General features: G+C 36.0%; 2 protein-coding genes across 3 annotated transcripts in view; one reads left to right on the top strand and one right to left on the bottom strand.

Moving 5' to 3' along the window:
- The first annotated feature begins 139 nt into the window (after window positions 1-139).
- Window positions 140-6,824, top strand: LOC111465462 (transcription factor GTE10-like). 2 transcript variants are annotated; one of them, XM_023109863.1, is made up of 10 exons: window positions 140-2,519; window positions 2,627-2,675; window positions 2,754-2,897; window positions 3,260-3,333; window positions 5,270-5,339; window positions 5,457-5,540; window positions 5,623-5,738; window positions 5,813-5,879; window positions 5,990-6,120; window positions 6,203-6,824. In XM_023109863.1, exons 1-10 carry the CDS (start codon window positions 1,203-1,205, stop codon window positions 6,485-6,487), a joined length of 2,337 nt encoding a protein of 778 aa, XP_022965631.1. In that variant the 5' UTR covers window positions 140-1,202; the 3' UTR covers window positions 6,488-6,824. The 2 variants fall into 2 exon arrangements, with proteins under 2 accessions (XP_022965631.1, XP_022965622.1); XM_023109854.1 differs by having other exon boundaries at window positions 141-2,519; window positions 2,754-2,912.
- Window positions 6,825-6,981: 157 nt separating this feature from the next.
- LOC111465454 (callose synthase 10) overlaps window positions 6,982-24,750 on the bottom strand; it is a 31,915-nt gene continuing 14,146 nt past the window's right edge. The window contains exons 18-51 of the mRNA XM_023109842.1: window positions 24,202-24,262; window positions 24,013-24,094; window positions 21,480-21,529; window positions 21,271-21,357; window positions 20,975-21,060; window positions 20,214-20,241; window positions 18,616-18,713; window positions 18,382-18,463; window positions 18,132-18,292; window positions 17,884-18,004; window positions 17,628-17,725; window positions 17,459-17,549; window positions 17,155-17,315; window positions 16,964-17,073; window positions 15,927-16,061; window positions 15,733-15,801; window positions 15,467-15,635; window positions 15,090-15,207; window positions 14,018-14,137; window positions 13,536-13,651; window positions 13,363-13,446; window positions 12,535-12,647; window positions 12,372-12,424; window positions 12,112-12,288; window positions 11,948-11,995; window positions 11,432-11,590; window positions 9,497-9,610; window positions 9,302-9,390; window positions 9,019-9,177; window positions 8,814-8,916; window positions 8,220-8,339; window positions 7,805-7,855; window positions 7,526-7,708; window positions 6,982-7,441 (exon numbers count right to left, since the gene is read on the bottom strand). Coding sequence (XP_022965610.1) covers window positions 7,202-7,441; window positions 7,526-7,708; window positions 7,805-7,855; window positions 8,220-8,339; window positions 8,814-8,916; window positions 9,019-9,177; window positions 9,302-9,390; window positions 9,497-9,610; window positions 11,432-11,590; window positions 11,948-11,995; window positions 12,112-12,288; window positions 12,372-12,424; window positions 12,535-12,647; window positions 13,363-13,446; window positions 13,536-13,651; window positions 14,018-14,137; window positions 15,090-15,207; window positions 15,467-15,635; window positions 15,733-15,801; window positions 15,927-16,061; window positions 16,964-17,073; window positions 17,155-17,315; window positions 17,459-17,549; window positions 17,628-17,725; window positions 17,884-18,004; window positions 18,132-18,292; window positions 18,382-18,463; window positions 18,616-18,713; window positions 20,214-20,241; window positions 20,975-21,060; window positions 21,271-21,357; window positions 21,480-21,529; window positions 24,013-24,094; window positions 24,202-24,262 — 3,736 coding nt within the window. The 3' untranslated portion in view covers window positions 6,982-7,201. The remainder of the gene's footprint in view (window positions 7,442-7,525; window positions 7,709-7,804; window positions 7,856-8,219; window positions 8,340-8,813; window positions 8,917-9,018; window positions 9,178-9,301; window positions 9,391-9,496; window positions 9,611-11,431; window positions 11,591-11,947; window positions 11,996-12,111; window positions 12,289-12,371; window positions 12,425-12,534; window positions 12,648-13,362; window positions 13,447-13,535; window positions 13,652-14,017; window positions 14,138-15,089; window positions 15,208-15,466; window positions 15,636-15,732; window positions 15,802-15,926; window positions 16,062-16,963; window positions 17,074-17,154; window positions 17,316-17,458; window positions 17,550-17,627; window positions 17,726-17,883; window positions 18,005-18,131; window positions 18,293-18,381; window positions 18,464-18,615; window positions 18,714-20,213; window positions 20,242-20,974; window positions 21,061-21,270; window positions 21,358-21,479; window positions 21,530-24,012; window positions 24,095-24,201; window positions 24,263-24,750) is intronic.

The following is a 24,750-nucleotide window of genomic DNA, read 5'->3' as shown; positions in this document are numbered from 1 at the left end:
ACGGGAACCTAATATCACACGTTGCCGAGTTCCAGCGCGAGTTGCCACAACTCTCTACTCGCGAGAGTTTTACGGGTATTTGGATTAGGTTTAAGTTAGTGGCAATAATTTCTGTAAGAAAGACACCATCAGATAGATCTGAATCGGACGTGCCTGAACGGGTTCAGATACCATGCCTGGAATCTTTGGAGGGGAGAGAATGGACGGCCCAGATTCGTTTGCTAGCGGCGGGGATCGAGGCCAGCGGGCCTTTAAATATGGAACCAGTCCATCAATCTGAGTTTCCGGCCTCAACTGTCTATTTCTCTCAGCAGTTCCTCATTCCTCTCTCCATCTCTCTGTAAAGGGCGTTATCGTCTTTCCGGGGTTGGTTTGCTTTGCGAGCGACGGGCTCTGCTCGTGATCCAGGTTTCCAATTGGATTTCTACCAGCGCCTTCATAGAGTTCTTGCCTTTTTCGTGTTTCCTGTTCTGTTCTGATTTTTGGCGTAATTTCGTTTACTCCTGCTCGATCTAGGGTTTCATTTCGAGGGGTTTATCTCATGATCTTGGATTGTAATCTGCCCTTCATATATTTCGATTTTCTCTCCTTCTCGAATTTTCTTCTCCTTGTCATTTTGGGTTCTTCCGAAGGCGGAAGTATCTCTTAAGGAGTGAGGCTGATGTTTGTGACGGCAGGAGGTGATGGGCTGAGGAAGCAATTTTGTTTTCATGGAATATATGGTTATGTGGTCGAAGCTTCTGAGTTTGCCGGGATTTCAATTGCTTGGACTGAGCCACTGGATTTTTGTGGTTTGGGTTGTTTAGTCATTGTCTATTGTTTAAGTGACTTCTGGGAAGTTGTCTGAACCTATTCTCTGTCAACCTGTTCATGTTTGAATTCATCCAGGGAGGAAATAGTGAATTTGTTTCACGAGCTTTGGGATTCCTTCAAATGGCAACCCATTCGTGCACTGGTCGACCACAGGACACCGTTGTTCTGATGAAGTATTAATCTTCTTAGATTATGTATCAATGTTAAAAGACCAAACTTAAAATTAATTCGTTGCTTGCTACAAACAAATAACAGCGCGCATATTTCTTTAAATCCGGACTTCTACATTGGGCGGAGCTTCAATTTTGATAATATGGATTGGAATATCATAGTTCGGGTACAAAATTTATGGTTGCAGTTGACATGTGCAGTTGCTGGGAATTAATCCTATGGCACCGACTGTTCCTATTGAGTTTGCTGGACAGAAGGAATCGAGAAAGTACTCACTTTCACAGGTAATGGGGAAATCGAGGAAATATTCCAAAGCTCTTTCTTTTGGTTTTGTTCCAGATTACCGAGATGCTGTGGTAATGGTTCGCGAATCAGAAGGGTTAGGGAGCTCTGGACGAATGGATACTGGAATCTCATCTCTAGATGATCCACGGGCCTTCAAGAGGAAGCGTGTTAGTATGAATGCAAATGGTTATGATTGTTTTGTTGCTCCTCTTCAAGTTTTTTCTATATCAACATTGTCTCGATCTGAAAGGAAAGGTTTAGAGATAAGGTTAAAGTTAGAACTTGAGCAGGTCCGAGTTCTGCAAAAGAAAGCTTCTGACGTTAGTTCGAGTTTGGCTGTTTCATCGTTGAGTAATATTCAGAGTTATAGTGATCAGCACAGGGGAGCTCCTCCAGAGACTTCTAATAGGTTGTCCGTGGTATCGGTTCCTCCTGCTAAAAAGCTAGTGCCCTCTGGGCGCAATGGCCCTTCAGCTGTAAGAAGCTCATCTGGGCGGTTTGAGTCTGTTAAACCAGCTGCTGTATCTGCTTCCTCGACAGCATTGTTATTGAAACAATGTGAACAGCTGCTGCCTCGCTTGATGTCGCATCCATTTGGTTGGGTTTTTAACACCCCAGTTGATGTGGTCAAGTTGAATATTCCAGATTATTTCACTGTTATAAAGCATCCAATGGATCTGGGCACTGTGAAGTCTAAGATTACTGCAGGAGAATACGCACATCCATTGGATTTTGCTGCAGATGTTCGACTTACTTTTTCAAATGCGATGACTTACAACCCTCCCGGGAATGACGTCCATATCATGGCTAAGACCCTAAGTAAATATTTTGAAGTTAGATGGAAAACTATAGAGAAGAAGCTCCCTGTAACAACTGAAGAACAACGTCAAGTATCTTCAGCCACGATTGTTTATAAGGAAGCTGAAAGTACTCTGCCCGTGTCACGTTCAAAAAAGACAAAAATCCCTACTAATAGCCCTGATATTCAGCCAAACAGTGTGTCAAAAATCATGACTGACCAGGAGAAGCATAAACTGAGTGTGGAGTTGGAGGCGTTGCTGGGAGAATTGCCTGAAAGCATCATTGATTTCCTAAAGGAGCACAGTTCTAATCCTCTAGCGGGCGAGGAGGAGATTGAAATTGATATTGATACTCTTACTGATGATACCTTGTTTGCTTTGAAGAAGAAATTGGACGACTATATAATGGAAAAGCAGAAACGCACAACGGATGAACCTTGTGTAGTGGAGGTGTATACATGTTTCCATTCTCATTTTCACGTGTTTATCATTAAAATTGCACTGATTATAATGACTTATTCAATGGCTTCTAATTGCCGTCATATTCTACTCAGCAGCTTCACAACGAATCAGGATTGAGCAATTCATCAATGCCACCCTGTAGAGGTACTTCATGGATAGATTTATGTTCAAAATGAAGGTTGATTTCCTGGATCTTCTAAATTTTCATTTTTCCCTTGTTAGGAAATGGTCGGATTGATGACGATGTAGACATTGTTGGTGGAAATGACCCACCTGTTTCAAGCTATCCTCCAATAGAAATAGAGAAAGATGCAGTCCATAGAGATAGTAAATGCAATCATTCCAGTAGCTCGAGTAGTGAATCAGGTTCTACATCAAGTGGTTGGTGTTGTTACCTGCCCCTAATTCCTTTTCACTAATTTCTGGTGTTATCATTTAATTTTGACTTAAAACTTTGAACCTTGTTATGCATTCTTCTATTCATTATAAATAAAAAAATTTCAAAAGTATTTTTAACTTGAGCTACTGTTTCCTTGGGCAGTTTCTATTGCAAGGATTTATTCTTTTTGAATTTAAGATTTTGGCGTGTTCGTAGTTATGTTAGATATGTATGACTGGACAATTGTTTTGTAATCTTCATTATTTTTTATAATATCAATCTGTAATATAACTTGACGAGTCTCTCTCTCACGCCAAATCTAAAAGTATTCTGCTGTTTGACCATGCAGATTCTGGCTCAGATAGTTTATCGGCGAGTGAATCTAATGCTGCTAAAGCATTAGATAGTGACGTGGCTCCAAAGGTATTGAAAACCCAAAAACTTTGATTGTTTAGGACTATATGGAGAATGTTTTCCTTTCCCCCTTTCACGCATTACCTTTTTTCTTGACCAAATATTTACACATCTCAAGGGGAAATCAGTGGTGTGGATTAAGGAATTTAATTTGGCAGAGTAATGCAATTAATGGTGAGGCAAGGGCATTGGATGTGTGGTTCTATGATTTTAGAAGTGAACTTTGAAGGACAAATAGATCTTATTGGTAATATCAAGGATGTTACTGAAAATAAGCTTTAGTATACCTATGTTATTACTGAATTATCATGTCGCTATTATGATTTTTTAATCGTAATTCTTTTATTTAAATCGAGGGGGACAGATTCCTCTTGGCTTTTGTGTTTGATGTTTAATGGGGTCATAAGTCTTAACACAAAATGCAACTTTATTTCTACGACCAAGTTTTATTGGTTAAATAGTTTTCTTTATTATAATTATTTTTAAAGAAAAATTCTGTGTTGCAGTATTATCCTTGTGTGCATGGTAGACGATTCATTGATGGTCGTGACTTTTCTCTGCCCTATCAACTGTTTTCTTAGTTATGCGATCCTAATTAGATTTTGGGAGGATGCATGCAAGAGGGGAGGGACTTGATATTCTTCCAAACTTTTCATTCTCTTTCTTTTTCGTAGTATCATCGGTCTTTTGATTCCAATGGGCTATTCGTAACAATCCTTTTGAGCATAGTGCATAGTGTAGATAAATCAGCTGATCATCTTTGTCTATTCAAATCATTTCGTTGCTTAGTGAAAAGTTAGGGAGAGAAGTTGATTGAGCTAGTGTTGTTTAGAAGAAAACCCTCCAATGGAGCTCATAATAACACTGTTTATTTACTCAGGGACTATGGTTTCTAAACTATATATCTATAGAAACTCACAACAAGACATGAGATTTTGCTCTTTCAAATATTTATCCACAACTTTCTCTTTTTATTTGAAAATTCTATTGTTTCCCATCATATAATTGAAAGTACGATTTTATAACATTAGACTAAAGCTTCCTAGCCATCGTTTTGAAGGGTTACGTCATAGCCAGTTGAAGCAAATTTCTTCCTACACAGTTGTCAGGGAATCCAGGACAGTCTAAAAGTATCTAGTTAGAGAGCACGAAACACAGAATTTTCTTATTTTAAAAGAACAAAGGAAAAGAAGATGGTCTACTTCTTTATGTGCTTCCGAACAAAGAGAACATGGAGAAAAGTTGTAAAGATATCTGTTAGAGAGCTCGAAGCACAAATTTCTTTTACTGTAAAAGGACGAAGGATAAAAAAGATGATCTTCTTTATTTGCTTCCGAATAAAGAGTACATTGAGAAGATGAAAGCTAAATGTTTATTTGTGATAGCGAAGTGAGCTAGCATGTTCGAAAATGAAGCTCACTCTTCAATTTCATCATCCCCCAATTTTGTGTCGGGCATTGGACAAAATGCAATAACGTTTTTGTCAAGCATAAATTGGCAACAAAAATGTGTCAATTTCCTACTTTTAGAAAGGCTAATAGCTTTTCAATTTTTCTACTTTGTACAGAAGTTTCCTCCACCGCTTTGGGAACTATACAATCCTACAACTCATAGTGGGAACATTGACTTCAAATATAAGTTTTTACATTAACTAAGTTATGAGTTAATTCTCTAGTTTGTCATGGGCTAAAAATGTTTGAGTAATTTACTGACTGAGCGTTTCTTTATTGTTCATGGTTGTATATGAAATATGAAACAAATTCATTAATGTTCATGATTGTGATGATGCTTTGTGAAATGTTTGCGTGCAGGATTTTATATCCTTTCTGTTACTGTGTATTTAGATTATCGTGCATGCCATTATACTTGATACTTTTATTTCTGATAGAAGAGCCACTTAGAATGAGTTGCACAAATTTTACTTGGGTTTCCTTTATCATGTCAGGAAATTTTGTCTTCTGAAACAAATTTGGATCAGAAGCAATATGAAGTTGGTGATTTAGAAATTGGAAATTGTGAGTATCAGGTGCTAAACCTTGTATCTTCAGTTTGCTGACAGAGGTTTTTGCCTCCAGTGATTTGTTCATCATCAGTGCTTATGATGAAGTAGCTGTTTTTCCATAACTGTGCAGTTGAAGAAAATGGAATTGGTCTAGTTGAGCAATCTGCTCAGGGCAATACAAGCACTACTGACACGGATAGCTACCAAGAGGAGGGTAAGAATAGAAAACATCATGATAAACTTTTCTGCCTTATGGTTTTAGAACTTCAACTTATCTTCGATGCTTAACATTATAGGGGAGGGTGCTCCATCTAAGAGGCAAGTCTCCCCTGACAGGCTATACCGTGCAGCTTTATTGAGAAACCGTTTTGCCGACACGATACTGAAAGCTCGAGAAAAGGCACTTGAAAAGGTTTGTTAAACCTGAGATTCTACTTATGATTGGTCGTTTATTATTGGAAGGTTGCTAACGTGAGTTGGCTACAGGGTGACAAGCGGGATCCTGAAAAAGTGCGAATGGAGAGGGAGGAACTTGAAAGACAGAAAAGAGAAGGTTGAAGTCTCTACTTCAGAATTTGAGACAGGACATAATAACACTAGAGAAAGAATAGTGTGATCACGACCATTTCAAAAGTCGATAATTCATGTATTTTTTACGTACAGAAAAAGCCCGGTTGCAAGCAGAGGCCAAAGAGGCAGAGGATGCTCACAGGAAGGCAGAAGCAGAAGCTGCGGCTGAAGCAAAGAAGAAAAGGGAGTTGGATAGAGAAGCTGCACGTCAGGCCTTACTTAAGGTACAATAGAGTTTATAAATATAATCATTATCTTGTGCTAGCCATTTGAATTTTTCCAAGCTGTATTCTTACCATCACGCAGATGGAGAGGACTGTTGATATTAATGAGAACAGTCAATTCATGGAGGATCTAGAAATGCTTAGGGCTTCGAACGACGATCAGCTACCAAACTTCACAGAGAAGTCCAGCCCAGAATATTCTCAGAATGAATATGGCAGTTTCAAGCTTAAAGGTAGTAATCCCTTGGAACAACTTGGTTTGTACATGAAGGTGGATGATGAAGAGGAAGAGTATGAAAGTGAACCACCACCACCCCAGAGTGTTAACAAGCCAGCAAATGATGTTGAAGACGGTGAAATCAATTAGGAGGAGTTTTGTTGGTTTTATTGGTAAATGGATGTGCAGACCATCACAGGCAGCCTTGTGATGTCTTCAAAGATCCATTAATAGCCACTGTGCTCCATGACTTTTCCTTGCCTTCAAAACGTTAAAATTGAAGCAGGTTTGGCAGGAAAATGATGAGCGCAGCTGAAATTGGCGTTGTTGTGTGTTGGCATTGCTGAATTTATTTGATTTTTTGGGTTAGGACGAAAGTTGGAAGCGATGTATCGGCAATGTATGAACACGACGAGAGGATGTTAATGATCAAGGAAAAAGGAAAAAACAAAAGAGTACTATGGTTCACTATTCAGTTTTGTCTGTATAAATTATAGATCGACTGAATGTTTGCTTTTTAACCTTCTTAAATTATAGATTGCAGAACGTACTTGATTAGGCATTTTTTCCCCCTAATCGAGACTCGAGAGGGAGAGGGAAAACATGATTGAACTTCGAGTTGAGAATTTAACGAGTACCCTAGATAGAAAAACAGGAAGAGGGAAAACCCCATAATATATAATAAACTTAGTCTTGCCTTCCTCCACACTCCAACCAACCTATTGAAACATATGCTAATATATGAACCACCCTAATAAAATCTAACAATCACAACTCAGAAATGAATGCATGATACAGAAGATTTGAGTAACGTCTACAATAGAATATCTATCTACATTGCTGCCAATGTGTTCTCTGCTAAAATCAGTACGTTTCAACGTTAGCTTTGTTTCCAGCAAGGATGAGCGAGATCTCGAGCCCACGACTGAAAGCTTGGTTGAAGAGCAGACGAGACTGGAACGTGGAAATGAATGGAAACCAGGACAAGAATGCGATGGGCACGAATATTATCAAACCCATCCCAGCATCATACATCCTCGCAAATTCACGCACCGAGTCCCACAAGCCTAGACTCCTCACTACTCTCTTCCATGTAACTGCGAACTGTTTGAAACAACCAGAAGAGAAGAACGATTAGAAACAAAGATGCTTGCCATTATCAACTCATTTAAATGATATTGAACTTACAGATAACATGGCCCATCCAGTCGGAATAAATGCCAGAACACTAGCAAATAAGTCGGTTATTGACAGGTTAGTAAAGCCAACGATTAGACCAAGCGCTGTAACCAGAATTATGGCTGTGACACCCTGAATAAATCTCATCAATAGCTGGAAGTTCGTTGATTTTTTAGGACTGAAGGTGAAGATCTGCAGAGAGAAGAATTATTAGAGTGAATTGCATTGAAACATTTGAAGAACAAATTGGTGGATGAGGTAAAGAATTGGCGAGGAACTTGTACAAACCTTGAATATCAAAACAATTCCAACAAGCACCACCCACGAGAAACCATATAACTAATAAACACGAAGACAATTGTTAGATCAGAGAAGCGAATGATCTCAATCAGACTTGCGATTGCACGCTATAAAGAGTCAACCCGATCTCCCATAGTTACTGTTATATTCACAATGTAGAAGTTCAAAAATTTCAAGCCGAAATGTTCTGTTTTATGATTTAATGCAACCAAGTACTTCCGGTTTTTTTTGAAAATTGGAAAACCAACACACTTCCAATGCTGTGGATGAGCATGATCTTACTTGATTTTGATTTTTCGCCAATAGAACTTCAAGTTTCGACTAAATATAGGATTAACATATATTCTACTTTTCATTTTCTAATCAAGAATAAGAAAAAGTCAACCAGGGAAAAAGAGGTTACCGCAAGTGATGTGTCCTTTCCTGTGAGATGGAGTTTGTACACTACGCCATATTGAAATATAAAGAACCTCACAGTCAAAAGTGTCTCCAAAATTCGACCTCGCAATGTTTGAATATGTGCCTAAGAGGAAAAATAATTAAGAAAAATAAAGGTAAGTTGAAATACGATAGAAGTTAAGTACTGCACTTTCTTTTATTTATCAATGATGCCTGCACTGCTATTTCTGAGAAGTACATAGTAAAAGCTACTCAAGGTGGTAGCAAAAGTCAATAACAGAATCATTTTTGATACGGGTGATGTTTCGTTAGGTCTACGAAAAAGTTTCGATTTATAGTTGTTCTCTATATGGTTGTCTTTGCTGTTTTTATTTTTCTTGTTCATACCCCCTGGGAGTTTGTATCCTTTTTATTTTTAATCCTCTTCATTATATCAATAAGAAATTCTTTCTTGTCAGAACAAAAAACTTGGATTCCTTTTCATCTACCAATAAAAAGTCTTTGTACAAAAAAAAAAAAAAAAAAAAAAAAAAAAAAAAAAAAAAAAAAAAAAAAAAAGAAAAAAAAAGAAAAAAAAGAAAAAAGAAAGCTCTTTCACCTGTTCTTCATCCCACCATGACTCCCAACTGTTTTCTCCCTTAACCCCTACTCCCCCTTTGTAGAATAGCCAGCTGGTCCAATCATCAAAATCCTCCACAGTCCTGATCATCAAGTAAGATCATAATATCTATTTGAACAAATTCTGATTAAATCAAACTTGAAAAGGAAGATTTTTTTATAAATACGTTTATGGTCAGACATACTTTTGCCACTCAAAACCAGATGGATTGAAGATATAAGGAGCAAAGAGCCACGAGATGACGAGGAACCAACTGCTGAGAGTAAGCAAAACAAAAGAACTTGCTCCGCCTTCTGAATACCCATAGGCAATGTAGACAATAAGAAGCAATGCCACCTCAAGCCTGAGAATTAAGTTATTGTCATAATTTACACATTTTCATTTACCAGCAAAAACAAATTCCAAACAAAAAACTGAGCAATGAAATCCTGAGAACTCCTAAATGAAAAATCATTGAAATCACTCACGCCTTGATGAAATGACTTCTTGAGTAGAGGCGATAGTTTTCAGCAAATTTGATGTGCTGGACCACGAAACCTCTACCAGTTGCTCGATACTGTAGATGAATTGTAAATGCGCAAATATTTGAGGTTTGAAACAGGCAAAAACGTAAATAGCTTTCAATTATTTTACTTAGATTAGACAAATAGAACAAAACATACCTTGGCACCACCATGGAGAATAGTTCTTCCAAAATAATGAGTTCTAGTTCCCAAAGAGAAAGTGAAGAAGACAGAACACAACTGAAGCTGCATAGTTATGAAGCTAAAAACAGCCTGCAAATGTCAAACAAGCCAAACAAAATCATCGTATGAACACCATTACCAGAAAGCTTTCAACAAATCTGGATTAGTAAATCAGTTTAGCTGTGCATCAAAAGAGTCCTCTACTTGATATGCTACTAGGGGTCTGACACATTGATTAGATCAGATATTAAAGAGGTTTGGGTTTATTTCTACTGAGTTAAGTTTCGGATGAAAGTTGGTGGGAGACTGAGATTTTGGGAGGATTTAAGCATAGGAAAATTCAAGATTCAGAAATTCTCAGCAGTGCCTTCAATTTAGAATTTTCCCATCATCAATATGGTGGATGTCTAACTTTCTTCTTGGAACTCTAAAAGAAATTTGAATCAAAGCCAGACTTCAACCTCCGCATATGTGTTGATGTTACATTTCCATTGATTTAATGAAAAGTAAGAGGACCAAACATGAGGCCTAGCATATGGCCTAGCATAATACCTAGCATGATCTTGCTTTTCCATTGTGTTTTACAAAGCATACCCTAGAGAAATATGGACACCTTTTCAAACTCTATCCAAGGTGTCGACATGCCTTACAAAAATAAGGACCAGCTAACAAATTGAGGATTTCTGTGAGCTTTATCAAAAGCAAGACCATCTGATCAGATCTCTAGCAAAAAAAACACTAATGAACTTACCTGATCTTTGTAGCAAAAAAAAAAAAACTATTCTGTCAAACGACTTGAGCTGCATTAAGGAGTTCTAAAAAACACTTAATTTCTTATCCACCAAATTCCTTCTACCTGAAATATTCCAGGTTTACGAAGTACAACTTTTTGTTGTTAACTGTAAAAAATAGAGGAAATTTTATAGTGACCCACTCCTATATAAACATCCAACCACAACCAAAAGAGGGTTTTGATTTTAAAGAAGAGAAACAAATTTTAGTGATAAATGAGTAAATGGAGGAAAGAACCTCCACAATTCAAGAAAGTTACGAGAAAGAAGTCCAATTGGAGAGTAAGGTAGAAAGACTAATATCACTAAAGGTACCCAATGGCCAAAACTAAGAATCATGTGCGTTCCTCACAGTAATTGATGAAAGGAGATGTGATAGACTGGCCCATTCATGAATTTCCTCATTGAGATATCGTTGGAATCCCAAAAGAGAGCCTTGTTGTCATTTCCAAATTCTATTTTGAAACTATTTTCACATAGCTTGCTAACTAGACTAATTTTGCACCAACGATGCTCAGGCTCTTGTTGAAACACCAAACTCCGTTCCGAGTACAAAGTTTTTTCCCAAATCCTTAAGACAACCAAATCATCGGATAACATGTTTTCTAAAGTTACGGCAACAATAAGATCTACAGCTCATAAAACAGTTCCTCAAGACTAGGAAGGGTCATCCGGTGAAGAATTAGTGTTTAATAGTAATAGTTAACATATCCTCAAATAAATCTGAGCCCCCGAATTTGGTTTATTGGAAGGTTGGAATACTTTCACAAGTTGCTCCTGGCATCATCTTGCCTCTCAAGAATGTGGTGCACGTACCTGAAAACCTAAGATCTTGCATCTTTCCTAGAAAAAATATGAGCCTAATCCAAATTATATTGAGGCGTATAGATTAAACACAAAATCAGAGTTATCCTCGTTATATCAACAATGTAATTGACAAAAAATGTGGAAAGACAGTAGCAGAAGAAATTTTTAGGACAAACAAGATAAATTGCTCCTTACTTTTCCCAAAAGAAATTATTACTTTTATCTTGTGAATTCATTAGCAATGTTCCTTATTTTTATCAATTGAAATTATATTTCAGAAAGAAAAAAACCTGGCAACGAATTGATAGATTACCTTCATCAGTCCAAGTTCAAGTATAAAACCCATTATCATAGGGACTGCAGTGAAAACTCCAATCTGAAACAAAAACTGGGCATTCAATGCGGTATCCAATGCTGTATTTCCCAACATTTTTGCTCTTCTTGAGATTTCTTCATCAAGTCCAGCAAAGGCCTGAAATTTTCAAGGAAAGTTGGTGTCTCTTTCACGACTAATCAAATCTTTGAACATACTATAGAAGGAAACCCAACAAGTCAGTATCAAGCACGATGAAACTAATGTAATCAAGCTTTAAATATCAGTAACAGTACTTGATACATTTATGTTTCATGGTGATGCATAGATTGTTAATACATTGAATTTGTCTCAAGGCATAGAAGCATTAATCAATCGTATGTGTATCTTCAAATAACTCCATGAGAGACAAAATAATTGAAATACTGTAGCAAAACAAAGCACCCAAAAGATATCATTGAAGTAACCATTCGTGACAAAATCATGACATGCAAGAATGTGGAAAATGTCAATTACCAAGTAAACCCGTCCATACAAGAATATATAAACCACAAGAACTGTCATCTGCATTAAACAAAAAGAATTTGTAAGGAAAAAGATCCAGATACTAGCAAAAATCAATTAGACTGATTCAAAATATGTTGGAAGAGAGAAGAATTAGATCAAGGAAGCAAACCAACCATTGTGCATGCGTAGTAACCAACAGTTGTGAAATAAAATGAGAGCATTCTGAAGAAATCAAAAAGTTGCCCAAGCCTGTAAATATCCCTGCTGAGAACTTGCTCTCCATTCCCACCTGCTACTTTCCCTTCAAACAGGGCAATTTGGTTTAACCCAACATCTCTTCCTTTTCCCACCTTTACAGAGTAAATGATCGTCAAAAATCTGAAGGCAAAGGAAGGTAAACTGAAATAGATGAATGTACATAATGGTATCAAACCTGAATGTACTCATGGTGTGTAATGTTACCCTGCCTCAAAGTGGAGTTGAAACCTGTTACCACCAAGTAGATAAATAAATAAAGATTAAAAAAAAACTTGAAATGAGCTGAAAATTAACGAGTAAACACTGTAAAAAATGAATAAAATTTCATAATAAATGACCTGCATATATATCCTCACTAATGTTGATCACACGTGATGCCTTGCTAATGCCACCTCGAGTTATATGAAATATACGGTCAAACACATCAGGATGCCCATAATGCATTCGGACTCTGAAAAGTTTTCACAAACATAAAGGATTTATCATGAGTACAAAAGTTTTAAAAGATAGCTCCCTGAGTTGGAAACTTCACCTCTTAGCGAACAAAGTAACACCTTTGTGTTAATACACTAAACAAATAATAACAAAGTCATCAAGCATCAAATCGTTGAATTAAAATACCAAATTACAATTCTATTCTTAGAATTTTTTGGAACAAGAGACAAAACTTGCCTTGGATAAATGATTTAGTATCTGCCAATTGAAGTACAATTTTATCATCCATAAAAGGATTAACCGGAAAAATGGATTCAAAGTCGATATCAATGGCCTTTTGAATATCTTTCCAATCATCATTCACATTCAATCGAGAAACCACCCACATAGAATTTCAGTTTAAATTATCAACTTTTTTATCTTTACTTACCAAGAAAGAGGATTTGCGGATGGAAGGCTTTAGACAAGGGGAGGGGAAAAGTTGCACGGACAGGCTTTGAATTACGATTCTAATTTTAAAATAGCAAGTTTAATTGGATGGTCATTACCCTCTTCAAGGTGAGACACAGATGACAAAAACCACATGGATAACCATTTCCTCCAATAAAATTCCTTACATCAAGAGACACAGATTCATATTAAAACAACATAGCAGTGGTTTGAAATGTAACCTCCGTCCATATCATATCAACATTTTGTAAATCAATCATGGATAGGTTGAGACAACTCACTTGAGTGGACTTGCCAAAACACGTTGTCCCAAGGTTACAAAGCTAGTTTCTTGATTGGACATGAACCATGCTAATGAAGAGACACTGCATCAACGCATCCAACAGAATATGCTTAGAAGACATTAGTATAGGGAAAACTGCTATTGCCAAAGCCTCAAAATAATTAAACAAACCTTCCAGTGAATACATGCTCTCTCACGCCTAGAATGGTAGGAGGACGAAGCCCATGCTTTGCATGAAATTCCTCCAGAAGATTTCTCACTTTCATTGCCTCTTCAAGATAGTTGTCCTACATAAACAAAGAACATTTTAAAAAATTATCATTGTATGCGCATATGAAATAACTCGAACAATGCATTAAGTGAAGTAGGAACGCACTAAGTTAACAATGAAAAAATAAGAATAAAGCACCCAGAGGGTCAAAGGAAGAATGAACTTTCCAATAAGAACGTAGCATAATCCAAGAACATCTTACTGAATTTACTGCGTCATCAACACACGCACATTGAATAAATTGTATTGTTAACTTATCCTTTGAACCCAGTTGTTCACAAACGTTCCCACAGAGGAACTACTATTTTTAATTAATAAAAGTACCCTCTTCTCTGTGTGTGTGTGTGTGTGAAAGAGAGAGAGAGAGAGGAATTATACGCACTTGGTTCATGTCAATAGTTTGAACGGCATCTCCACGAGTGAAAACTATGGCATGATTTTGGTTTTCAGGCTTCCCTTCTCCAAGCTTCGGTTCTCCAGGAAGCTTGATCGAATATACCTCCTATACATTAAAAAAAAAAAAAAAAAAAGAAAGATAAGCAATCAAAATACCATGCAAACTGAAAAGAACTTTGGCAGAACGAGATAAAATCAAATGTTGCTTTCAGTAATATATAGAAAATATGAAAAGCACAAAGAACAAAATTAAAAAAGAAAATGGGAAAAAATCACTGATAAAGATGAGACCAAAAGAATATAAGATAAAGATTGGTGTAATATACGATAACTTTAACCTAATTTTTTAAATAGCTATACACATTTTCCTGCTACATAGAAAATGCATTAACCTGATGCTAACAGCGATAAAGAGTTAAGGTGGTATCATTCTAAGAAATTGGAAAGATCGGTACACAAGATTAGATGCAAATCACAGTTTTTAGAGAAGTTGATATGGCTCAGGAATATAAATATCACCATCCTAATTCGTAAACAAAAGGATAAAATGGTCAACACACGAATTAACAAAGGATTAAGTCATGTATGCAAAGCAATCCAACAAAAAATTCAAATCTGTAGTTCATTAAACATTCAATAGGCGACAAGCTTTCTTCACAATATCCGAAAGATTAGCCTTGATATAGCTGTTCGCTACTCAGAGTGCAGGCCCATACTTTTGGACAACTAGATGACAGATATCAAGACAGCAATTTTTTAAACTAGTGAAGGAAAAAAAAGAATGATGACCATTGTAATAATGCCCCATCTGCTTGAAACTCCAAAAAAATACTCCCCGTGTCAAGAAGTTAGGGAACAAACTCGTAATTTAACTATAAAAAGACAAAGTTTGCTATAGTTGTAGATAGTTTCGTTCCATCTTTAGTTCCTTAACTTACTCCAAGATTGTAATCAGTTGCAATAAGAAATTTCAAATCAGAGGCATTTTCAATGGAAGCAAATTCTTCCAAGGACATTGAAACAATTCAAATCGAGTAAAAAAAGAAGAGGCAGACTACCTGATCTTTTCCATGCACATCAGCTTTCACAAGCTTCGAATAAAACTCCTTTACAACCTTCCCATCAGATCCAACATTATCTTCCACATGAATGAAAGCAACACGAAGTCCCTCATTCCTTGCAACAAGATAGACAAGAAAATTCATAAACTAGTTCAACATTGGATGCGTCCAATACTTCCTTTTATTAGACATAAACCCCACTTTACTGATATAGAAAACAATAAACACCCACTCTACACATCTAAAATATTGTAGCTGTCAGCTTTAAAACATTACATCATTCTTAAAGACCTAGAAAAATACTAAACTGAACTAGTATCATTTAGGTGGCAATGTTGTGTTAATAGAAGAAAAACAAATAATTCGTATTGTACCTTTGCAGCAAAAGAGCAATATCAGTTGCCTCCGGAGCTTTTCTCTGCTTTTGTTGCCCATATATTTGACAGGAAACAACATAGGTAAACTTCAAGTCTGCTTGTGCCCTTGATTCTCGAGATAATTCAAACCCTTGGCTCGTGAAAAAGTTGGTTTGAGAATAATCATCTGCTAGTTTTAAGAAAAAACGTGTAAGGAACCATATTCCGGTGGCTCTTACTACAGTAAATTGGGTACACTAACAAAATACTATAAGCTAAAATACCCCCAAATGATCTCTTCTCCAGATAGCTCTGAAGCATTAAAGCTCTCCTGTAGTACATCATACCACGAACTGTGCACGTTCACAAGAGTCAGAACCACCAGAAAATATCAAAGTAATTAACCACAAACATCTAAACAAGCATGCAACTGAGGAGAAATGCAAAAGGAGATCACAATAGTACACAGAAAACTAACCCGTCCGAGCTAGAGTCTGCCCTCGATATGAAACCCAAAATCGAAGCTCTAAAGCATCGCTTGGACTTTTTTGGAGATCAGCCTCCCCCGTGCCATGACCTCGACCAATTCGTTCCAAAAAGTTCTCCCATTCATCTAAAATACGAAGGATGTCTCATTAAATAATAAAAAAAACAATGAGAAATAGAGGAGACAGAGAAACTCAAGTGATTTATACAGGTATTAAGCTTTCAACAAATGGGAATTGTTGCTAACAACAAATGGGAACTGAAACTCAAGTGGATAACAACAAATGGGAATTGTAGCTAAAAATTATTGGAAGTTTGACCTAGATATTATATGTAAAAGGACAAGTTAAGAATAGATGATTCACTGTCTCCAAATTTGCCTCTGAGAGAATATACTAATCCATGTTCGCCTTGATGTTAGGATTTCTAATGTGAACTTTTCAATTGGTGGGGAGACCACACAAGCTAAAAGACCAAAGAAAACGTAGATGAACATATAATTGTTCCAAGTTGCTGCTGTTTATATATCTATTCTTAATGAAGTATTTTGTTTCTATTTAAAAAAAGAAAAAGGAGAGATTAAAAACGGAAGGCAGTCTGCAGACTTTTTCAAAAAAAATTACGAACTTAGAATCTCAATCTCTTGGAAATGTGGTCAAATAATCAACTTCCATCAAATATAAGTCGGTTATGTACACAGGATTGTTCACACCTTACGAGAAACAAAATGACTAATTTTTACTGAAGCCGTAAAGTACAATAATGCAAAATCCATAATCAAACAATGAAACAAGAAATCAAGTGAAAGAAGTACCAAACTAAAGGACACTAAATAAAAGCTACAAAAGTTCCTAAAATTAGATGAAAAACCTACAATCTGCAGGTATTTGGCATTTTGGCAGTTACGGTAGTAGTTATGGATAACTAGCCATTTCTCAATGAGAATAACATACTTCGGAGAACAAACAGTAAAATGACAACTGTTTTACAATATAATATTTCTGACAAGAAAACATGCCGACATAATACCTGGAAAAATCTTCTGAAGATAGAAAAGAATGGAAATGCCATCCTCGTTTTCCATACGTATTTCAGAGGAACTATAAAGCACAGTTTCACTGTAATATGGAGTAAAGACGCTGTTGCACAAAACAGAAAATAGCATATAAGTTACATAACATAGGAAACTGAGGTTGTTTGAGCAATCAACTTTTTCAAACCTGAATGGCACCATTTCACTGACAGGTTTTGCCAAAGGCATGTCCATAAATAATGAATTTGTAAAAAATTGTAGTCTTCTTCCTGCTTCAAGATTTTTTGGAATGTTAGCTGCAGAATCCTTCACTGTAAGAAGTAAATGCAGACGCTTCACAAGCTCTTTCTGTGACAAGAAGGGGGTAATAGAATGTTAATAGAGCATAAAAACTACAGAAAAAGTTACGATATTCTTATCTAAAAGTCACGTTGCGTGGAGAATTTCAAAGACTTTCAAGAACGAGAAATTTGTGTTTTACTCATTCGTACAATTTCTAGATCCTTGGGCCATTCGATCCGAGAAAAAAGTCGACCTTCATTTCTTGCCCTCAACAAGATATTCCATGTATCAAGCTGCTCCCTGGAGCATCGAAAGAAGTAAAGGACTTGAGAACATTGACCATTTCCTAACCAAGTAAACCTGCCCTAGGAATTATACCTCAAATCTGATGAAAGCAGCTCGTTTGTAACAACATCATAAAGCTCAAATACAGCTTTTGCAGCACCTTTAGCAAGTTCAGGAGTTTCTTTTCGAGTCTGACACAAAGAGCTTTAGAATTTATTTGAAATTAAAAAATAAAAAAATAACAGAAAACATATTAAAAACAGAACTACCCAGAGCCATGCAAGTGCTGTAAACTGACATCAAAATTAACTACAAGATACTAATGAAAAATAGGTATCAGAACTCGTACCAAAAGCCCTGTAAGTGCTGTAAACTTTTGTAATACAATTGGAATCTTCTTAAGGTTCAATGTTATAACCAGGGAACCCTCTGAAATACTGTTGAAGATCTCCCGAAAAATCCTTTCCACCCTAACATAAACAAGTTCATGCATGAAGTTAAACAACAGTAAGAGAAGATTGAAGAAATGAGGAAAGTTGTAAAGATCATGCAGAAGTATTTAGATATCAAAAGACAAAAGTAACAGTAAAATAATACCAAAGTCTCCCTTCACCATCGACTAGGGCATATAAAATTTTTTCAACGCTGTAGTAGCATTCTTGAACTGCATATTCCATATACTCATCCCGACATATTCTGCTCCACAGATCTTTCTGCGTATCTTGGCAATCCAAAGCCAAATCAACAGCCAAGAATATCTACAAAAATCAAAATGATGAGGCCTTTGATTGCACCTTCCTAATCTAAAGGTTGAGCATCCTTGAGAGATTGTGAAAGCCGAATGCACCTTACTACATAATAGAAACAAAGGCCATTGGACCAATTTGAGGCTCCCTGCGTTGCTAGGAATAGAGAGCAAGTCCATCTCCCTGGAAATAATTTAATGGTAAAATAAATGATAAAGCTGGATAACAAATATCTGTAAATATAGTACCATAAAAAAAGCCTATAGATATTGAAAAAGAAAATGCAAACAAATCTATTCTTTTTTTCATTTCAGTAAATACTGTTTCCATCGCACCTATTGCTGATGAAGTCTTCCTCACGTAAGCTTTTAATGATTTCATTCCAAAATGGAGAAAAGGTTGCCGCATATGCCTTGTTCCTCTCCGGAGAGTCCTGCAGAAGCCCAATAAGTAATCATGAAAAAGGATGAGGAAATCTTCACACACACGTAACATCGACAGGCTATAAAATTGTGTGTAATGTATGTCTGTATGTGCTCTACCTTTCTGTTAAAAAAAAAAAAAAAAATTATCAAGTTTGCCTAACCCACCAAAAATTCAGCATAAGTACTAATTCAGAAAAATTGTTTCCTCACCCACCAAAAATAAGGGAGAATTTAAATTTGAATAGTTTGCCTAAAGTTTTCTTAATGCCAGAAAGATATAATTCTTGAGTTTTCATGAGGAATCCCAAGATCAACCATAGGCCAACTTCCCGCACCAAGGCTAGACCAATCCATCAAAATGTGACTTTTCTTGGGTATAATTAATTCCAACCACACTAGATTTAGCAAAGTTAACCTCATGCCTAAGGGCTTCTCAAGAAGTTCAAAAACTAAATAAAGTAGACCAGGAAAAATTATAGTAGAAAGGGGGGAAATGTCTTCAGTATGTTTATTCTCTTCAACAAGCAACATAGTCGAACACCTCCGCACTTCCACTAAACACTTTAGATCAACCCAAAATGTTTCTAACCAATGCAAAGGAAGGACTCATATATGTAAAACACACACACGCAGTCTTCAATAACCTTGTTCAAGAACTTATCATCCACATAATCGAAAGTTCTTCAAATCTATTTTAAAGAAAACTCCTTCCTTAATACTAATAAGATATTTTTCCAAATTCTGGCAATCAATATCTGATCCAAGATTTGTCTACTTTCCATTAAGCCCCACAGGTGAGAAAAATGTTCCAAATTCAGGCAATCAAGATCAAACCAAGATTTTGTCAAATTTCCGAATTTCCGCATATTTCAGATTTTGGTATGGGAAACTATTGTATAAAGAATAGTGACCATGCTAATAGGTCTAAGACCCTTGGTTATGGACATTGTCTTTGGTGGCCTAAATATGGCAAAGAGCATCCAAACAAGAAACCTAACTTACGTTTGTCTCCAAATTGTGCATCATTTGTGAACAAAACTCAGAAATGCAAGATCAATGTATTCTATTCTCTTGGATTAAAATTGAACTTTACTGAGTGCTTCCTAGATTGGACTAACTTTTTTTAATTTTTTAATTTTGGCCAACTTGATTGGGAAGGATGGTGGCTCCTTTAGGTCAACCCCATCCAAACTTTATTTTAGTTTCAACGTGTTTTCTATTGTTAACAATTGAGGAACTTAATTACATTGGATTGAGTTCAGGATACAACACCTTGGCTTCCAAACTCCTTATTTGTACCCAGACATTTCAGAACAAATATTATCCTTGTTTCTTATAAAAAATGCTCGGCATGCTAGCACTCCCATACCATTACATCTAACGAATCCATACAATCAAGTTTGATTGCCATGTGAAATTAAAACCTTCCTTATAAATACATGTGTCGTGTCCAAGATCTTGTATCAAAACAAATAAATAAATAAAAATAACAACCAGACTTTGCATACCTGAGGTTCTTGTCTGTCGGGTAGCAAACTGTCCAAATTTAATAAAACATTGTCATCCAACGGTTATTCATAACGAGGAAGACATAAAGAGATCATCTTATAAAGTAGTAATAACAGATTTCTAAATAATAGTAGTCATTAAAGAAACACTTCCAACCATCTTAACTCCAGAAATTGATATACTTCCATATAAAGCCACAATACTGTCTGTCGACCCCATCATGAGACCCTCAACTATCTGGCCAGATGGGGCGTGGGACCTAGGTTACTTGCCAGCAACAGTGTCAGATCTTAAATCATGATTATCTGTTTCTCATTTTATGAAGACAAAATGAATGAATAGAGTCGGGCAAAAAAACTGCATATTCTATGAGAGAATGAGTGCCTCGTACAACCTTGAATTCGACATAAAGAAAACCTTCCATATTGTGCCTGATAATTAAGGAGGTTCTTTCCCCCTCCTACCAGTTTCCAAGCTAGCAAAAAACGTATGTCACCACTCTTCAATATTTAGATACCTAGAGGGTGTGTAAATGCTATTCTTATTTTTTTTTTTTAAAAAAAAAGTGTCTGATCAAGAGAAAGAGAGAATATGGTGCCCTGCTCACAAGCCTGTTCAATTCCATTTGATGCACAGGGAGATGTGACTTCGTCAACCACAAGGACATGAAAATGCTCTTATACTAATATATTGCTGCATCTAGAAGCATGCTAAACACGAGTATTTGAATTAAAAATGAGCAATCAACTAAACAAAGTACCTTTTAGTCTTTGTAGAGACAAGGTTATTTACAAATGCTTCTGGAAAGCTCTCGAAACGCTTATGCATCATTTCAAGTGAACGTATCTGCCACAAATTGATGGCAAAAAAATCCTTACAAGTCAAAATTTAATCGATGAGCTCCACTCTACATACCAAACTCATTTGTAACAGATAAAACATATATTATTATACTTACAATGTGATACTTAAAAAATGAATAACCAAACTGCTACAGAGTCCATATGAATAACTACATTGCTAAAATAAAGAATATAAATATATAAATATCATTACCTCGCCCAACCGTGCCCGAGCACCCTTTACACCACCAACGATGGCTGACAAAAGGGTGTACCATATGTAAATGTCCAAGAGATAGAGCTGAAACATCCAAAATTGAAAAATGAATGCAAGGAAAGAATTGTTTGATCTAACATTGATAACTTAAAGTAAAAAATCAGCATCACTCTTTCAAGATGAAAACGAAACATTAAAATACTCACAGCCACAACAGGAGCCCATAAGCTAGCTATAGTAGATAAGTTATTATTGTCTGTCAAAATGAAAATTGTGCATCAGTACAATACAGTTGCAGACAAATTAGATAATAGGTGGTTATGAACTCCAAAAACAATCAACTACATGGAGTTTATGAAAACCAAGAGGTTAGAGGACAAATAGAAATCACAGTTCATCATTCTATTACACAACGACATGGACATGACAAAAACACGTCTATAAAAGGTAACTAAATATATCAGTACATACAACATCTGCACATTTATCAGTAAATTTAACATATCTAAAGCTTTCTGGGGGACTGATTTTTTCCTCCTTTGGTTGGTCACCTACCCTGCCAGATGACCCTTTCACACTGGCCTCTGTTTTGGTGGGACATCTGTTCAAATGGGAAAAGGAAAATTTATGGCTGAATTTCATTAGGGCCTTCCTTTGGTCTACGTAGAATGAAAGGAATAGCTCGCAATAAAGACAAACCCAAAAGACACTGAAGAAATCGTGTACAAATGAAACCTTTTGGATAAACTATAACAGAGAGTTTTTCAGAACATTTTAAAAATTCATTGAGAAATGGTGAACAAATGAAAACTTTTTGAAAAATTATGAAATAACACTAAGAACCATAAAACTAACAACAAAATGATAGAGATATCCTTTATTTACTTGAGATTTCTCTAATGAGAAAATTACATCCTATAAACCCGATTTGAGAGGGTCATTGTGCTTGCCACACTTGACAAACCAGAACAAGATTAGAAAAAAGTGAACCTTGACTTTCCAACAAAATGACATATATGAAAAGGCCTTTTGTCATCTAAGAAAAACTAACAACAGCATCAAACCACTCAAGAGAACCATAAAAAAAAAAAAAAAGCAATAAAAGCAATCCCAAAGGTAAGGTAATATCAAGCTTCAACCCACCTATTGCTTCTTCAAAAAAATATTGATCCTCAGTCAACCTCTTCAATATTACCATTTCCTATCCAAAATAGAACTACACCAAACTGATAGAGAAATCCTTTATTTACTTGAGATTTCTCTAATGAGAAAATTACATCCTATAAACCCGATTTGAGAGGGTCATTGTGCTTGCCACACTTGACAAACCAGAACAAGATTAGAAAAAAGTGAACCTTGACTTTCCAACAAAATGACATATATGAAAAGTAAAACATAACCGATGATGGTAGCTATGACAACTTATTCAAAGCCTTCAGACGAAATAACTACATAAGAAAAAACTACAGCTTCTCATTATTTGTGGCTAAATACTCTTCTTGCCCTCTCTTGAGCATACTTTCACAATTGAGGTCTAACACAAACTTGTTCCATACTTTGACATCACAACCACTTGAAAAGCATCTCCTAATAACTCAAAGAAAAAACCGAAAATCCGGGAAATGAGGAGCTGAGGGGACAGTTTTCAGTTGATTTGTCTTCCACAAAGTGAAGTTTCTGCCCATTCTACAATTTAAAACATAAGAACAAGCTAAAGAAACTGCTATTTTTCCCATAGCATCAGACCAAGGGCAGTTAAGTCCTATGAATTTGGGGGCGTTAGACATCCAACCACAGACAGATTTCATTATTTTGCAACCATAGCTCTTTAGCTAGAGATCATAGAAAACGGTATGCATTTTGGAACTTATCAAGTGCCATTTGAGGAGAAAGTACTAAACTGATTAACAGTCAACATTTTCCTATGTCCAGTATTGGCCAAACTTTGACGATTGTTTCCTTCGCTTAAAAGTTCCAGCTTTCTTTTACAAGAGATTTCAGATCTTTGGGTCCTTCATAATGGAAATATTGCAGCTTTACCAGGTTAATCGGACATATTATTCAGCCAGAGAGTAGGTTATAATTTTATAAATCATCTAAACTTAGTTGCCACTATATGTAGAATCAAGTTGTTGAAGACAAGGAAAATTCTCTCTTTGAACTTCATTGTTTTTTTTTTTTTTCTTTTATAAAAAAAACAGGTAACAGAAACCATTTCATTGATTAACAATTCAAGATATCAAAAAATAACTATTTTTTTTTAAATAGTTCATAAAAATAACAATAATACTAAAAAATTAAAAAGAGGGGTCCAAAGTCTTTTAAGTGAAACCCACCATTCTCAAACTCTAAAAATTTATCAACTGCCATTTAATCCCATTAAAGTTCCACTATGATATACAAAATGAACTTATGCATAGACACACACGTAGCATGCAGGCATATAACTTTAGAACTCAAAGACACAATTGTACAACCTATCGAACAAATCCAACAATCTATCAAACAAATCCAGTTCAAGTAAGGTTCTGCATTCATGCTTGTGCACAACATATAACATCAAATAGTACGGTTGAAATGAACGGTTTGGTTTCTTGTTAAAAATTTAATAACATGGTTGAAATGCCTCGGGATAACTCAACTGCAAATGACCAGTTCCTATAAAGGATACTCATCTTGGATTTAAATTCCCCACCCCCATTCCCTATGTCAAAAGGAAAATAGTATGGCTGAACTTACTCTTAGAAATGAAAGAATGCCACGAATATTCAAGAGATGGAAGGTTGGCAATGACAGTGGTTGGTTGGACAAGTGGTTTAATCTGCAATAAAAACGTCAATGATGACAATCAACTAAATCATAGTCATCAAAATGGCAGACTATGACACATGAATCTGAAGAAAACTTAGCATCTTAAAGAAATATTACCTGAAGAAAGTAAGCAAAAACGAATTTACATATCAAGAGCACCAGCCAAAAGGCTACATATCTGCAGTAGAAAAGATCATAAGATAGCAATTATATAAAATCACGAGGGTCTTCCAAGGAAATAAAAGCTCCAATCCATATCTAGTTCTAGCAAAAAAACCGAGAAGTAAACGCTTCTTTTATATCCATTAACAAAAAGAAAATGTAATCGGTCGGCCACTCAACTGTTTATATGAAAAGGCTTCATTGAAAGTTACAGGACTTATATTTCAAGTGAGACAAGAAAGAAACTTAAACATGACAAGTTGGGACCACAAATACTTACCAAATTTACTTGCTACGGAAACTACTAATAGTAAAACAGTTGAAATACTAGGAATATCCCAGACTATAACAAAAATTATTTTAGCTAAGCAAAATAAAATTGAAAAACCATATGCAGCAAAAAAGATATAATGCACTAAATAAATTCCTCATATTCAAAATCCAAACCCAGTCCTATAAATGTCTCTTAATTCCTGCAAACTATCTGTGAGTCTGTGACTCCCA

The sequence above is a fragment of the Cucurbita maxima genome, unplaced genomic scaffold, assembly GCF_002738345.1.
Source record: "Cucurbita maxima cultivar Rimu unplaced genomic scaffold, Cmax_1.0 Cma_Scf00002, whole genome shotgun sequence".
NCBI lineage: Eukaryota > Viridiplantae > Streptophyta > Magnoliopsida > Cucurbitales > Cucurbitaceae > Cucurbita > Cucurbita maxima.
Note: the sequence above shows the minus strand (reverse complement) of the source record. Positions and strands in the feature narration are given on the sequence as shown.